At 42.5% G+C, this 17,302-nt stretch overlaps 1 protein-coding gene across 4 annotated transcripts in view; it reads left to right on the top strand.

The window, feature by feature from the left end:
* tnn (tenascin N) overlaps positions 1-17,302 on the top strand; it is a 42,557-nt gene that overhangs the window by 17,756 nt on the left and 7,499 nt on the right. For 3 of the 4 annotated variants that reach the window (XM_029454261.1, XM_029454260.1, XM_029454259.1), the window contains 8 exons: positions 539-672; positions 775-904; positions 2,583-2,765; positions 3,275-3,364; positions 11,861-12,124; positions 13,786-14,049; positions 14,392-14,655; positions 16,362-16,625. In XM_029454261.1, the coding sequence (XP_029310121.1) occupies positions 539-672; positions 775-904; positions 2,583-2,765; positions 3,275-3,364; positions 11,861-12,124; positions 13,786-14,049; positions 14,392-14,655; positions 16,362-16,625 (1,593 nt within the window). The remainder of the gene's footprint in view (positions 1-538; positions 673-774; positions 905-2,582; positions 2,766-3,274; positions 3,365-11,860; positions 12,125-13,785; positions 14,050-14,391; positions 14,656-16,361; positions 16,626-17,302) is intronic. The other variant, XM_029454262.1, reaches the window with a different exon arrangement.

The following is a 17,302-nucleotide window of genomic DNA, read 5'->3' as shown; positions in this document are numbered from 1 at the left end:
CTAGTAGTTGTTGTAGTAGTAGTAGTAGTGTATATCTCTCAAGCAGAGATAAGTTAATAAGTTCAGAAATATATAATAATGTATTAAACTGACCAAAATAAACAAAACCATTGACAGTGTTTTCAATAAATAATATTTATTATATAAACAATCAATGAGATTGTATTGACAGTGCTGGCAACATAACCAAATAACTTTGCATTTATAATCACATTTGAACTAAAATGTGGCTAAATCTCAATTGATACACAGTGATGCTAAATCATTTGTTTCCTACAGATGACAATATAGTAAAGCACAGTTGTAATAAAATATAAAATGAGATAGAACTGTATTTATCCCGTATTGTATTTTATTGCTTGCAACTACATTATAGCCATGCATTAGACTACATTTTTACATACTGATTATATATGATGAATAGGTTTTCAGGGAAACAGTCAAGGAAGTGTTCAAAGTGATAGAACATTGCATTAAAATGTTGCAAAACCTCTTTAAACTTTTTCTCTCTGTGTCTACTCATCTCTTTCTCTGTCAGTCCTCGGCCCTCAGGGTCTGCGGCTGGTCCAGGTGACAGACATCTCTCTCCTGGTTGAGTGGGAATCAGTTCGTGGGGCAGAGTATTACATTCTGACATATCATCCCAAAGACGATAAGAGTTCACTGGAGCAAGTATGTTTTTTCGTTATCTGTCGGTATGTCAAATAAATGATAAAGTATAGAACCATAATTTTCTTTTTTAAAACTCCTTTGCTACAACCCGCTGTCTCCTAGGTTCGGGTTCCAAACACAGAGAACTCCTACCTCATCACAGGACTGAGTCCTGGGGTCACCTACATTGTCCAGGTGCATGCCGTCATCAAAGAAATCCAAAGTGAAGCAGACAAGATTGAGGCCGCCACAGGTGAGCGCAGACTGCTGTGAGCAGGACTGAAAAACAACAATGAAGCCTTAAAGTGTCTGCGTCTCTTGACTAAATGAGCATGATGCAGATTAAGATCAATTACCGGTGAAGTGGAATTGGACTGGGTGCAGCATGTTGCCTTTAAATGTCTCGGTGGTGTAGTTTTAAAGTCAGATGTGACCCATTGAAGAATGATGCGGCAGGGATGTCATGTCTAGGGCATTTAGATAGACAAGTTTGAGGTGACGGATCCCCACTACATTTTCAATATTGACTTTGCAGATTTAAAGAATATCCCTTTTTGATCACTTCTTAATGTGGGCGGTTACGTGATTAGGGTATATATCCATGCACAGTCTGTTCCACTTATGCTAAATTAATTGCATGATGAGGAGTTTTTTCCTGTATTTAAATCTACCTTAAATGTCTTATGGAAATGCTATGCAAAAAAAGCAATGAACAAGCTGCAGCCTGTCATTACTGAGTGTTTCATTAAGCACTGGTTTGTTCACCATTAAATTTAAAGGTAATTACAGGGAAATGCCTACACGGATGTGTTTAATGGAAATCGGACTTGCTTACAGATGTGGTAGAGACAGATGTGAAGAGAAAGAGATTACTAGACAGGATTGGTGGGCGGGAGCGAGACAGACAGAGGGAGAGATTGAGTTTGACTCTAATGTGTGGTTAGCCTGGTTAGCCATTGAAAACCTTGCAGAGCTTGGCATTCCCAAATGGGCATGAGAAAACACGCCATCATCTGGCTTATGGTTCTGTGAGGAGTACACAGCATGAGGCTGACTGGGCGCATAGTTTTCAACTTCAAACGATAATCTACTTCAAAAGAGGGTTTAAGTGAATGTTTTTCTTTTTCCCTTGGAAAAACCCAATAGCTAGCATAAAAAATTCTAACCCTTTTCATTTGATACAACCATTTGTCTTTTTTCACCATATATTGCCAATTCTGGCATCCCTCCTGCCTATGTTAATATCCTAAATGGAATGAATTTCGTATATATTTATGAAATGGCATATCGCCTCGTCTGGATATGTTACAGTTTGTATAGTACCGCTGACTTATAGTATCATAGAGGTTAGGTGTTATAACACTTAACTTGTGCTTAGAATATGTGTAAAAGGTATTTGACTTGAATGTTGTGACATGGGCCAAATGACTGAAAACAATAATACAAGCGCATTATTTACACTGTCTATGGATTTACATTGCAATGTTTCAATAAATGAGATGGAGTATTTTTTAAATCATGTAAGATGAGCAATGCCTACATAATTGTTCTATATCACATAGATGGCGTTGCTATTTGTTTTATATACATGCATAAACTCCAGTGGGCCGTTTTCCTGACAATTAAGTGAAGATATTCGACACAGTACGTTGTAGGACAAGGTGTGATTTATTTTGATAGAATAAAATACAAACTTTCTAATATCATGTTTGGTTATGATATTTTCTTGAATGCCAAAAAACGAAGTTCCAGTATAGTGCTCTCCCAAGGAAGGTCACATTTCAGGCTAGAAGGGATTAATCGTCCAGCTCAAGGATTTGGGAGTAGGCAGGGCAGATGCTTGTGATTACGGGGGCTTTAATTTAAGTGTTTAAGGGTCAGTTCTGTACTCCCAGTTCCATCTTGCTGTCCAACACTTGTATCCTTCCCAGATGTCTCCACTATTGATGGTATCAGAGTTCTTGGCCAGACAGAAGTCTCTATCAAGGTGGACTGGAAGAACCCACCAGCTGAGGTGGATCACTTCAGGCTCACACACACTGGCCCGGCAGGACAGGAGGAGGAGCTGAACGTAAAGAGGAGTCAGGAGGCGCGCACCAAACACACTATTGTCGGTAAGTTTTGTAACGGACAGAAAAGCATGTTTGCTAGCAAGTTGGCTAACCAGTGTCTAGTACTATATGTTACCAGAGCTCAGCCTGAAATGAAGGGAAGCATTTCTGTCTTTGCCTCTAAATTCTCTAAATTACTTTGTGGGAAATACGTTTATTGCGAAGCATTTTTTTGTTTTGAAAATTGCTACCCAATATGAATTTAAATACAGATGATAGACTCATTTGTGAGTTCATGTAATAGTATAGAGTAGTGGTTACCCACTATTTTGTCTTTCTTAGCCCTTGAAATTAAGCAATGTCTACATGAGATTTATAATAGATTATGGCCTGCGTGTGGTTTAAATTATAATCAGATTAACCAAAAAGTGAATTTCCATCTCAGATAGTACATTTGATAGATTGTTAGGCCTGATAAGATGAAAGTATTTCGTATTGGAAGAAAAGTTAAAAAAAATAAACATGTGGTATAATGAAATATATTAGAGATTGAAAAATGTGTCTTCCTGCAGGTTTGTTTCCAGGAACAGAGTACAAGATCTCAGTGCAGGCGATCAAAGGAACCTCTGAGGGAAAACCTTCCTCTGTCACTGGTGCCACAGGTCAGTGTCAACATATCAGCGTCCAAGATCCATTTGACCTAATGTGTTACTGAATGCAAATTCTGCATATTATCAGTAAACACAAAATGGGACCAATTGACTTCTGCTGGATGGAAATTGCAGAGAGTTGCGTTTGTGCAACCACCGACTGTCTGAATTGGATGACACTTAAAATGATGGATCAGCCACTTGTGGAAGTGAAACGCATTAAAGGAGTAGTGAGGACATCCATATTCCACTTGGTTTTGAATTGGGTGCAGCATCAGAGACAGCTCTTCGCTCTAGTCAATCCACCAGTAATTCACCAGTAGTTGGAACGTAATAGGAAAAACACATAATCTGTCATACACAATACTGACATGCGGTATGATACAACCTGGTATTACCATCCACGCACAGAGAATGATAATGACGTAATGAACACAGCCAGCAAGGAGCACAAATGTAGATAGGTTAATGATGGAGGGCTGGAATTTACAGCTTAACAATCTGGACAGGTCGTAATGACTGTGGTGAGTCCGTCCGCCAAGAGGAAACATGATATGAACAGTGTAACAACTAGAAGATGCTCTCTGATGGTTGAGGTGAGAAGGTCCATTATTTACAGAGTCAGTATGGTAATGTTGGTTTTTAGCGGAGTGGCATTGAGTCTGACCCATTTGGTCTAACATTTGGTTTTAGGACGTGAGGAGGAATTATTTTACAGTTTCACTTTAACAGCTGGTCATGTCATTGAGTTGCTTTGAAGTTAGTATTTTAGTGACTGACTCAATGGCACAACAGGTTTTCAGTTTCTGCTCATTTGTGCTTAGTTTTTTTTTCTACTTTTCTGTCTTTCCCCCTTTCACCTTCGCTCTCAACCACCCTCAGAATTCACTCAGTTCAAAAGCAGTCTCCAGTTTGATGGCGCTGCGTTTTTTAGACCCCGAGGCAGCCAATTTAATGTTTTTTAGTCATCAGTGTTAGCTCGGTATTTTCAAGACTCAATGTGCTTCTTTTGCAGCCAGTCAGGTACTCAAGGGCCCCTGTCACTGCTAATCTTTCTGTGTGTGAGTGTCACCGTCTTGTGTCGTAATTGCATGTGTGTGTGAATGTGCTAATCTACACCAGGCAGACAGTGGCTTGTCTCCACTCCAGTAGCTACAATCCTTCATTTTAGGTGTTGCATGAAAAAGGCTTAGAGGTGATTGAGGAGGATAGTCCTCAGCTCTACTTGCCAGCGAGGATGTGCTGGTTTCATGGCGCAACAGTGACCGCACTCGCCTATTTATCGCCACCGAAAATGTTTTTTGCATTGGGCTGGTGTGGTTACACTTAAGGAGAGATTATAGGAACATAAGGAGAACATGTAGAAAAGAGCAACGTCAATAAAGTGCTATAAATACGTCAAAAAAGACGGGTAGAAAAAATGAGCTGGAATAATAGATGAAAACGGACAAAAAGGACACAATGATATTTATGGGGAAATCAAGAGCAAGACTAAGACAGGATATGTTTATTAATGGGTCACAAAGATGCCATTTCTGTGACATTATGCAGCAGTGTGTAATGCATCACTGTGTAGCTACTGTTATGGTATGAAACTGAGATTTAAAAGCTATAACTGACTCTTGTGGAAATATTTTTCTAAATTTTCTTTACCATCTGTCTTCCACTCTTTGTCAGTTTTCTGCTGTCAAAGTTCACTGTTAATCTTAATCATATTTTATCATGGTCCCTCTACCTCTTTCAGTCTTTCCACCACTTAAATTAATGAATAGTGAACTATGTATGTGTATTGTTTCTTCAAAATACCCCAAACCTAAAAACATGTATTATTAACAACACTGTGAATGGTGCTGAAATTAGTACTCAGACCTTGGCGTTGTGAACCGCATGCTGTATGTAGTTATTGAATGGCTCTATATTTAATATTGACTGCTTGACTAACTCTGTCATCCAGTGGGGCTATCATCCTCTCTCAGCCTATTGTATGTTTGGGGAGGGGGGGCGTGTGAGCGAGAGAGAGAGAGAGACTCTCTGGGTGGCTGCATGGTGTCCTTTTACTGCCATCACTAAAGTGATTCAATGACAGCTAACATTTAGGAAAACCCCAGAGTCAAATGGATCTCTACTTGAAGCAGACGTTTCATACTCACTAACCTGCCAAAAGATCATAAAGCGTATAAACACAACATACCACGGCTGCTACTGCTGATTCTGATTCAATAAAGTAGCCACCAAGGCCCATATAACCAAGAGCAGATGGACTTGGCTTTGGTAGAGGAGATGAATGTTTAGCCTTTATGATATCTGGACACACTATAGCACCTCCTGTGGCCCAGTGAGAGCGCCAAGTCTGCTCAGACTTGTCCATCAACGATTTCTCTGTATAGTAGATGCCAGAAAAATGACAAGTGAAAATGTGAGAAGGGACAATTTATAAACATAATAATGAGAAACTCTATCCCTTCTGTGTCTGTTCATTATATTGATGTGGTAAGAGACAGCTCTATTGGCCTGTGCATGTGTGTATCTACTATATGCTTGTGTCTGCAGCAGCAAGGCTCAGGTACATGAGATGTACTGTTTTCTATGTGGCATTTGGAGGAATAACGGCACTTTCGGTACCACAGCTCTGTATACTCAAAAGTGTTTTAGTTTTTCTTAAATCACTCTGCTGGTCAGGCGAGGGGCCAGACTAAGAATGGTTCAAAACGACCTCATGAAAAAAAGGGAAAGAGAAGGACAGACCCTGCCCGGAGGAAGCCCGGGGCCCCCGTCTGGTGCCAGGCCCAGAGGGAGGGCCCGACAGCGAGCGCCTGGTGGCCGGGTTTGCCACGGAGCCCGGTTGGGCACAGCCGAAGCTGTGTGGTGCCTCCCATCCATCCATCCTGTGGGCCCACCACTCACAGGAAGAACCACTTGGGTCGGGTGCACTGTCACACGTGTGGCAGTGATGGTCAGGGACCTCGACGGACCAGACCCGGGTAGCTGAGGCTGGCTCTGGGGACGTGGAACATCACCTCTCTGTGGGGGAAGGAACTAGTGCGGGAGGTGGAGCGCTACCAGTTGGATCTGGTGGGGCTTACCTCTACGCACAGTCTTGGCTCTGGAACCGTACTCCCGGATAGGGGTTGGACTCTATTCTTCTCCGGAGTTGCCCAAGGTGTGAGGCGTCGGGCGGGTGTGGGGATACTCACAAGCCCCCGGCTGAGCGGCGCTATGTTGGAGTTCACCCCAGTGGACGAGAGGGTCACCTCCCTATGCCTTCGGGTTATGGGGGGGGAAAACTCTGACTGTTGTTTGTACCTATGCCCCAAACCGCAGTTCGGTGTATTCGGCCTTCTTGGAGACCCTGAATGGAGCCCTGCAGGGGGCTCCAGTAGGGGACTCCGTAGTCTTGCTGGGAGACTTTAACGCGCACGTGGGAAATGATGGAGACACCTGGAGAGGCGTGATTGGGAAGAACGGCCTACCTGATCTAAACCCGAACGGTCGTTTGTTGTTGGTCTTCTGTGCTAGTCATGGAATGGCCATAACAAACACCATGTTCGAACATAAGGATGCTCATAAGTGTACGTGGTACCAGAGCACCTTAGGCTCAATGATCGATTTTTTGATCTTATCATCTGATTTGAGGCCGCATGTTTTGGACACTTGGGTGAAGAGAGGGGCGGAGCTGTCAACTGATTATCATCTGGTGGTGAGTTGGATCAACGGGTGGGGGAAGACTCTGGACAGACCTCGTGAGCCCAAACGGATAGTGCAGGTGAAGTGGGAACTTCACCAGCAGTGAGGAGCTGTGATCTCAAGGTCTTAGGTGCCTCAAGGGGCGGTAACCCTCGAACACCGTGGTGGACCCCGGTGGTCAGGGAAGCCGTTCGACTGAAGAAGGAGTCCTTCCAGGTTATGTTATCCGGGAGGACTCTGGAAACAGTTGCAGGGTACCGACAGACTCGAAGGGTGGCAGCCTCTGCCGGGTGTGGGAGAAGTTCGGAGAAGCTATGGAGAAGGATTTTTCGGTCGGCACCAAGGTGCTTCTGGAAAACCGTCCGGAACCTCAGGAGGGGGAAGGGGGGAACCATCCAAGCTGTGTACAGCAAAGGTGGGACCCTGCTGACTTCGACTGAGAAGGTTATCGGGCGGTGGAAGGAGCACTTTGAGGAACTCCTGAATCCGACTAACACGCCCTCTATGGTAGAGGCAGAGCTGGAAGCTGATGACCATTGTCAATTTCCCAAATTGTTTTTCCAAATCGTCAAATTGGAAGTCACTGAGGTAGTCAAACAACTCCACAGTGGCAAAGCCGCAGGGGTTGATGAGATCCATCCAGAAATGCTGAAGACTTTGGATGTTGAGGGGCTGTCTTGGTTGACACGCCTCGTCAACATTGCGTGGAAGTCTGGGACAGTGCCTAGGGGGTGGCAGACCGGGATGGTGGTTCCCCTACTCAAAAAGGGGGACCAGAGAATGTGTGCCAACTACAGGGGTATCACACTTCTCAGCCTCCCCGGTAAAGTCTTCTCCAAGGTGCTGGAAAGGAGGGTTCAGCCGATAGTCAAACCTCTGATTGAAGAGGAACAATGCGGATTACGTCCTGGACGTGGAACAACGGACCAACTCTTCTCTCTCGCAAGGATCCTGGAGGGGGCCTGGGAGTACGCCCAACCGGTCTACATGTGTTTTGTGGATCTGGAGAAGGCGTATGACCGGGTCCCCCGGGTGATACTGTGGGAGGTGCTGCTAGAGTATGGGGTGAGGGGGTCACTTCTGAGGGCAAGCCAATCCCTGTACGCCCAAAGCGAGAGTTGTGTCCGGATACTCGGCAGTAAGTCGGACTCGTTCCCAGTGAATGTTGGCTGCGCTTAATCACCAATCCTGTTTGTAATTTTCATGGACAGGATATCGAGGCATAGTCATGAAGGAGAGGGGTTGCAGTTCGGTGGCCTGAGGATCTCATCGCTGCTCTTTGCAGATGATGTGGTCCTGATGGCGTCATTGGTCTGTAACCTTCAGCAGTCACTGGATCGGTTTGCAGCCGAGTGTGAAGCGGTTGGGATGAGGCCATGGCTCTCAGCAGGAAACCGGTGGATTGCCTACTCTGGGTAGGGAATGAGCCCTTACCCCAAGTGAAGGAGTTCAAGTACCTCAGGGTCTTGTTCGCGAGTGAGGGCACGATGGAGCGAGAGATTGGCCGGAGAATCGGAGCAGCGGGGGCGGTATTACATTCGCTTTACCGCACCGTTGTGACGAAAAGAGAGCTGAGCCAGAAGGCAAAGCTCTCGATCTTCCGGTCGATCTTCGTTCCTACCCTCACCTATGGTCATGAAGGCTGGGTCACCGAAAGAACGAGATCACGGGTATAAGCGGCCGAAATGGGTTTTCTCAGACGGGTGGCTGGAGTCTCCCTTAGAGATAGGGTGAGAAGCTCAGCCATCCGTGAGTTCATTGGGGTTTCTTACTGGAGCTGCTGCCCCCGCGACCCGACCCCGGATAAGCGGTAGACGATGGATGGATGGATGGACTCTGCTGGTCTAATTGTATGGTTTTTTTTTAATCAAAACTGGATAATGTGCATGTCTTCTAGTACAGTTGATGGATAATAAGTGGATCATTTATGATGGCAAAAGGGGCCTTTTATATCATGCATATCGAATGGTGTTTCTACTTCTAGATGTGGCAAAAATTACAAGTCAGTTCTGTCATAAAGAATTATGAGCTGCTAACGGTACAAATAGATTGTTGGACAACAATGAAAAAAGCGTGTAGCAACCAGAGGACTCCACAACAAAATATAAGTCACACCTGACATACTGTAGTGTCCAAGAGAATGGCACATGTTGACACATATTTTCCCTCTGGCTCCATCCGCAGAAGTACATTATGGCTTCCACTGTACAGCGAGTCAGTAAATGATGAAGGACGGCCTGTTGCTGTGCACCTTGTGGTCGATGCCTCTGCTGAACATGCCAGCCATAATGGATAAGCTGTTTTCCAAATGACCGAAGCCACAGCTCGTGTTCTGTAGCCCGGTAGCCACTGTCGCTACGCAGCTAGTGGGGTAGAACGTCTGGAGAAACTCAATCCATCACACGCTGTAACTTCAGAGAAAATGCATGGCGCCCTCAGAAAGTACTAGTGCTTGGAAATAAGATCTAATAATATATAGACAGCCAAGACAGCAGCTATACTGCCTATAAGAGCCAAAGGAACTGCAGAGGGTAACAAAATAACACCAAAGAAGGAGAGGGAAACTTTTTGAAGGAGAACAAGTCATAGTCGAATACAAGCTTTGTTCAGATGGTTACTTACAAATCAAATTTAAGTTAATTTGTAGAGAAAGATAAAAAGCAAAAGCAGACTCCGTCTTCAAACTGTCAAATACTTTTAACTTTCAAAGTTCATTTTTGCTGTTGTGAATCAATTGGAAACCATTCATTTAATTTGCTTTTATTGAATTGAGAGGACATCTGTAGCCAGTATCACTTTGGTTAAAAGAAAAGCAGGCTTCATTCTTCAGACTGACTGTAGCAAAGCAGTGTCTGTGGTAAAATGTTAAGAACTATCAATGGTTGTTAAAATGGTCTGCTGTTTTCAGTTCAGTGTTCCCCCTTCACTGGGGACATATAGACAGAAAGCTGCTGTTGGATGTCTTGCTGTATAGGAGAATTATACCACTATAGATGTTACTTTAGGGTGATTAGACTGTTTTTCTTGGTGACATGGCACCGTGAAGTGGGCAAGCTTTTCCTTACCAAACTTAGCAAATTGGATATTGGACTATTACATGTAACTTTTCTAAATATAATCTCAAAGCTACAGCTAGTGTCACTGAAATGAAATTACTACAAGTATGTGTGAAAACCACTTCCCAGTTGATGCCAAATTACAAGATGTTTGTGTCATACTGAGTTCTGGGGTGAACAAGTTTAATTATTAGGAGTATTAGTAAAAAAGTACACAGTCTGTGTGAACATTCAGCGTGCCACAATTACGTATATTAAAAGAAAGGTTAAGACTTGAAAAAAATGCAGTGTATTAGGAACAGACCAAACATCATAATGATGATGTTAGATTGATTTGGTACACATGATACAAATTCTTAATTGAGAGTTAATGTTGCTTTTTATATTCTTGGTATAGTATTGAAAGAAACCAAACATTTAGATGGAAACCTAATATGCTGTGTTATGTGTGTGTGTGTGTGTGTGTGTGTGTGTGTGTGTGTGTGTGTGTGTGTGTGTGTGTGTGTGTGTGTGTGTGTGTGTGTGTGTGTGTGTGTGTGTGTGTGTGTGGTTGTAGATGCTTTCTGGACTCCTTTAGTAGCACTCACTTAAGGTACTTGGACTACTTATTAACCTCTCATTTTTAGGCCTTGGGGGAAAACCCTAATAAAATTAAGCTATTATAAATTCTTTCTGTGGTTTAGCTCATGACAGACTGTCAAGCAGGGCAGCCACAAGGACGGAAAAGTGACAACGGGAGAGGAGAGACAAAGAGGGGATATAGAGTCAGACAGCTGCATGGTTCCTTTCTTCTCCTGGATGCATCATCAATCAGTTTTCATGATGCAGACTGCGCACTGACACAAGACTGACCTCCACTGAGCCGCTGCCACAGAGGAATCATCCTAAATGATGATTGCTTTTACATTTCCCTTCAGTTCCTCTGTATCTCTCTTACTATGCCTCTGTGACTCTTTTGTTTTTTGTCTCCCTCCCTTTCTCTTTTGCTCTCTCTCCTTTTGCTTTCATCATTTGTCATCTTCACTGTCCATACAAAAAATATATAGATAACGAGCTTGCGTCATACACTCTCGGTCAGATGATTGAAAAAGGAAAAACAACAATCAGTGACATTTCTTCAAAGTTCTCTTTAGTTCCTTCCTGCCAAATGCTGCTGCTGGTTCTAGTTTTTACACTTGCTTCTTCCAAAACATCAATGCTGTTGTGTAAGCGAGAGTCCAACCTCAGATTCACTCTATCCATACTGTCCATTAAACTTTTGTAATACTATTCTAATCCTGCCACATGCAATTTAAGTAAAACGCACCCCTGTTTTGTGCCTAACCAAACATTAACCATGACGTCGTCTATGTGTCGTTCCACAGGGTATGGACAAAATATTTAGTTGATATTTTGGAAGGCTTGTTTTGTTTTGGGGGTTTAAGTGAAACCCCTCTTTAAATCTGCAACACCCAAACAGAGGGGATCCAAAACAGCAGAACCTTTTTATTACCATTAGTTTAAAACGGTATTAGATCATATTGAGTAATCTTGACTAAAATTTAATTTGAGTTGTTTCAGGACAGAAGCAGGATTCATTAGCTACAGCGAAAGCAAAAAACACCAACATCACTCATTTGTTCAAATTAGTAAAAGGACTTATGGTTACATTTGCCTTGTACTTCTTGCTAAGCTGAGTTTCTACAGCCAATGTGGATGAACTGGAAGGATCAGTGAACAACAAGAACTTCTAAATTGTTATTTGTGTGCCCATCTCTTATTTCTTCAGACATTGATGCTCCTACCAACCTGATCACCACTGAAGTAACAGAGGACACTGCAACCGTTTCATGGGAGCGTGTCCAGGCAGAAATAGAGGGCTACATGTTGAGCTACACCTCTGCTGAGGGCTCCAGCACCGACATCTCCGTAGGACGTGACAGCACGTCGTACAGGCTGGTTGGCCTGAAGCCCGGAGTTCTCCACACTGTCTACATCTGGGCTTATAAGGGAGACAAAGTCAGCAAGAAGAGTTCCACAGAAGCTGAAACAGGTACACTTTGAATGGGAACCTGGTTCATTACAGGAGTGGGAGATGCACTTGATCTTTTGTGTTTGTCCACAATAAATCCAAATCATTTTGGAAACAACAAAGGAGTTTTATAAATGACCTTTACATAAATGCTGGACAAATAAGTCAATAGGATCTGATGTTTGATAGGAAGTCAACAAAGAATACCATGAAGGTGAGATATAAGAGATACATTACTAACACTTTTGTTTGAACACAGTTATAGATGCAAAAACACACGTTTTGATCTGTGATTCTCAGATATCTCCAGTTTTCCCAGGCAGCTTGTTTCTTTCTTCTTTAAAGCCTGTGAGCAGAGGGAAATATGTTTTAAGTGCCTCTTTATCTTAAGCTCCTTTTTTTAAGACGCTCTTAGCTTAAATAGCCCTGATATGCAACTCACCAATCATTTCACTTTGATCTACTGTGTGTTGGTTTTCTGCCAAATTTCCATGTCACAGTAAACATTTTACACTGACCCCTTCTTTGCCTATCTGCCAAGAGGGAAAGTTGAACTTCCATGAAAAAGGCAATTAAACATAATTAGACTGGACACCTCATTTGAAGGCGGTTTAGTTTACCCTGGGGCTGAATGTCTTAAAGACATTTGCAAAGAGCCAATTTTGCTTTGTTCTCCTGTCTCTTCATCTGTGTTGTTTTGAAGGTTAGCAGCTGTTGCTGTCTCTTTGCCTTTATTTCTCTGAAGAAAGGCAGAAGGAAAACGCTTTTGAGTACTGACTGGCTTATATCCAAATTGCTTTAGAAACTCAAAACTTTTAGGACATTTATATATCAGCAGTATAAGAAAAGATAGTTCTCACACTTGTATTGTTGTAAGTGTTAAATGCCCACAGTATAAATGTGTTGTATGGTCAGGAATACAGTATGAGAGAAGCAAGTGTAAATCACACGGTACAATTCACACTTCTGTTATAAATAGTTTAGAATTTGTAACTTCTTGAGTTCATAATTCCATATTTTTCTGTTTTTGTACACATCTTCATTTTTTAAATAACATTTAGGTTTAGCTTTCAGGTTTTTCCTGGTCCCTTTTGATGAGGGAAGCAGACATGTTAGCTCCAATAAGCTCACTCATACATCAACCAGCAGGAGAGCTCATGGATGCAAACATCTGAAGTGTCTTGAAACTCACTTTGCTAGCTGGTGATGTTAGCAATTGGGATCTCTATTAACTGTAACATGTGCAGTATGGGGAATAGAACTAGCATTATTCTTTTACATCTTTTTTGTTTGCAATAGTAGTTTGCATGTTCTTTAATTAACATATACTCATAGTAGCCCTACTTACATAACAATGTGATATAATGTCAAACATGAAATCAAGACCTCAAGAGAAACATAAGTCAACATGTTTGTTAAACAACAGCTATTTATCATTCCAAAAAAAAAAAAAAAGTGCTTTCATCTTCATAATTGGTTTTGATTAAAGGACCAAAACATTTTTTTTAAACCCCTCCATACACTTTGCTCCAAGTTTGATGTTTCTACCCTCTTGCACAGTGACCGAATGTTATGTGTCAGAGGGTAGCACATTATACTGATTTAGATCAGCTGTGTGTAGTTGTTATGTTTGCACTGGATGTAGTCCTTTAGTTCTTCACTAACCATAACTCCCCACACAGAGCTGGACACTCCTACTAATGTCTTGGCCCAAGATGAAACAGAGTCCAGCTTCAGAGTCTCCTGGGATCATACCCAGGCCAACATTGATGGCTACATCCTAACCTACAGCTCCTCTGAGGGGTCAAGTGAGGAAATCTCTGTCGGGTCTGATATTTCTTCCTACATGCTGAATGGCCTGAGGCCTGGTGTCCTCTACACTGTCTACGTATGGGCCATCAAGGAAGGCAAGGCCAGCAGGAAGATCTCAACACAAGCGGAGACAGGTCTCAACTCTACGACTTTCTGTTCAAATCCGAAGCACTTAGTTATCTGACCAGCTAATGCCAACATTTGGGATTGAATGTTCATCTACATGCACTAGTATGTTTAGGCCCCTTAAAACAATATCAACCTTTTTATTTTCCTAGAAAGTAACCTAAACCAACACCTGACTGTTAGATGTAGCTTTCAAGGATTGTGTAATTAGGCCCTAAGCTCTTGGTCAATGGTGGAAACAGAGTCCAGCTTCAGTTTGTCATGAGACCAGGACTTGGCATTAATTGATGGACTAGTCTGTAGTTTGCATCAGAAGTGTATTGATATCCTCCACTAACATCTTCCTCTAGACCTGGATGCTCCCGCTAACCTCTCAGCCCGAGATGTGACAGAGTCCAGCTTCAGCGTGTCATGGGGTCCGGCCCAGGCAGAAATAGATGGCTACGCCCTAACCTACAGCTCCTCTGAGGGCTCTACTGATGTGATCCCAGTGGGCTCTGACAGCACCTCTCACAGCCTGACTGGCCTGAGGCCTGGTGTCCTCTACACTGTCTACATCTGGGCCATAAAAGGAAACAAAGCCAGCAAAAAAACCTCAACACAAGCTCAGACAGGTCTCTAATCTACCAGTTTCTGTTAAACCGACCAATTACAGCCATGCTTTCGATTGGTATACTCACCTCACATATTGAAGTGCCATGTTTATTTTTAATACATTATATCCTTTACAGTTATTTTGACAAGACAACCCCCAAAAAAGTGTTTTTTCACATGTTAGACTAATCAGCTTGTTTGTTTTAAAGAAGTTTTCCAATGTAATCATCCATCACTTTATCCATCTACTTGCCAATTTCTTGTGCGTGTCACGGCGAGCAAAGCAGCCCAGTCGTCCTTTTTTCCCCATAACTTACTCCAGCTCTTCCTGAGAAGTCATATCTCAGCTCAGATGTGTAATACATTCTTTGTGACCAACACACCCCTACCTGCTACTCTGGAAGAGACACTTCACTCTGTAGTGCAAACTGAGGTCAGCCAACATGCCGGGGATACTCATCTCAGCCTCTTGTATCCAACAATATGATAATTACAGTTCCAATACTTAACTAGCCAACGTTTGTGACCACAGATGAAGGATTGATTGAAGATTGACTCTTTGGCTCAGCTGTCTCTTCACTAGCACTGATATCTGATATAACGTCTGCATTGCTGCACCCAATCCCTCTTATGCTTTGTCGTTCTCCTGCGCTCTAACTTGTGTGTAAAATCCCAATTTACCTGGATCCTTGGAGAAGCTGCCTGCTTTTCTGAATAGAACAAGTCACCTTTAACCAGAATAGGACAACTGAAGGCCTTGAAGGTCTCCGTCCTCAGTTTGACAGCCTCTTTCACTCCCTCTGTCCACCACAAGGTTTTCTTGGGGTGTCTCAACGACGAGCACTGTTCACCTTTTAATCACAGCGCTTTGCAGCTGCTTCCATGATCATTCTGTGCAGAACCTATGCAACGATAGAAAAAAATATGGCTTTGAGAGTTGAAATTATTCTGCGCAGACAAACCAGGCATTTCCAGAAAACCCAGAAGGCCACATGTTCTAGTTTTCCTCCCTGCAACATGCAGGTGCACCAGGCCATACATCAGGGGAAACCAGGATAGATGAGATTACATTAGATTAGGCTTTTTCTCTCAGAGTGATTCACATTCAGAGAGTCACAATGCGCTCAGTCCGTACAATTTGCATAACAGGTATTGGCCCCAATTCCAGCATTTCCAGATGAGCTTCAAGGTTCACCCGGCCACAGGGGCTCTCATGTTGAAGATTCTTTGCTCTTGCTATAATCGTGACTCCATGTGCTGAACTGGGCGCTCCAACTAAACTCTTGGCCCATCATCAGCGAGTCGTCGGACAAAGTGCAGTCGAAAATCAATGGACATAAGTTTAGCTACAGTTCTGAAGAGAGCTCATGTACATAGTCCTCTGGGATCCCATGCTCCCTCTTATAAGCTTACTGCCTCCTGAGTCCTTGTGGCCTTTGCATCATCTACATTTGGACAGTGAGGGGGGGGGGCAAAGCTAGTGGACAGATTTTAAATATATATCACATCTATTTCATGTTGAAGGTATCTTATTCTAGCTAAACATCATTCTTTTCCTTGTAATTATCATCATGTTACTAATGTTTTTAGAAAATGCATGCCAGAAGATTTAATTTGTTTGCTCTTGGGTGAAGAAATTAAACAATACATCTTGTAGTTTGCATCAGTAGTTCTTGTAGTTTGCATCTGTCTTATAATAACCGCCTCCACTAACATCTTCCTCTAGAACTGGACGCTCCTGCTAACCTCTTAGCCCGAGATGAATCAGAGTCCAGCTTCAGCGTGTCATGGGATCCAGTCCAGGCAGAAATTGATGGCTACATCCTAACCTACAGCTCCTCTGAGGGCTCTAGTAAGGAAATCCCAGTTGGGTCTGACAGCACCTCTTACAGCCTGACTGGCCTGAGGCCTGGTGTCCTCTACACTGTCTACATCTGGGCCATCAAGGGGAGCAAAGCCAGCAGGAAGATCTCAACAAAAGCTGAGACAGGTTAATACTTAACCAATAGGCAGGATTTTCTTTTGGTAATAACAAAACTCCTCTGTCTTGAAATAACAATTCATCATTTAACATCTTAGAAAACAGTCATTTAAACAAAATTATTGTGGCAGTTTTGTTTAGTTTCAAAGATATTTATGCACACAGGTAGAGCATCATTTTACATTTGGAAATGATAAATGATAAATCTTTTGATAATGATAAAATCAACCATTCATTTTAAATCCACATACTAAGTTGAAACATACTAAAGCAAAACTGGATGATAGATATGAATGCTTAAATGGTGACATAACCAAAACAGTAATGCGGACAGGTTCTGGATTGTTTTAAACATCGTTCTTGTGGAGGGACTATTAGCATAAACAAACAAAGGCCTGACAAGTAATTCCTCTCAGTCAGCATCTGCTACATGTGGCCTTTAGTTTGAAGGAATATTGGTTCTACACAAGCAGTAACAGGTGACTATGTTGGAGACTATCTTGCAACAACCTGCATTTGTGGGTTTATTTTACTTATTTAATATTGTTTGATGATTGAGTCTTTTTTTTCTTTTTTTCTCAACCCAGTCGTATGTTTTTCTCCAACACACAATGAATATTATTTGGTATTTCTACTCGTATGTTGTTTATATTGACCTCCATTTCCTCTATGAAGTAAACAAGCCT

The sequence above is a fragment of the Cottoperca gobio genome, chromosome 17 (genome assembly GCF_900634415.1).
Source record: "Cottoperca gobio chromosome 17, fCotGob3.1, whole genome shotgun sequence".
NCBI classification, from domain to species: domain Eukaryota; kingdom Metazoa; phylum Chordata; class Actinopteri; order Perciformes; family Bovichtidae; genus Cottoperca; species Cottoperca gobio.
This window is presented reverse-complemented; position numbering and strand designations above follow the sequence as displayed.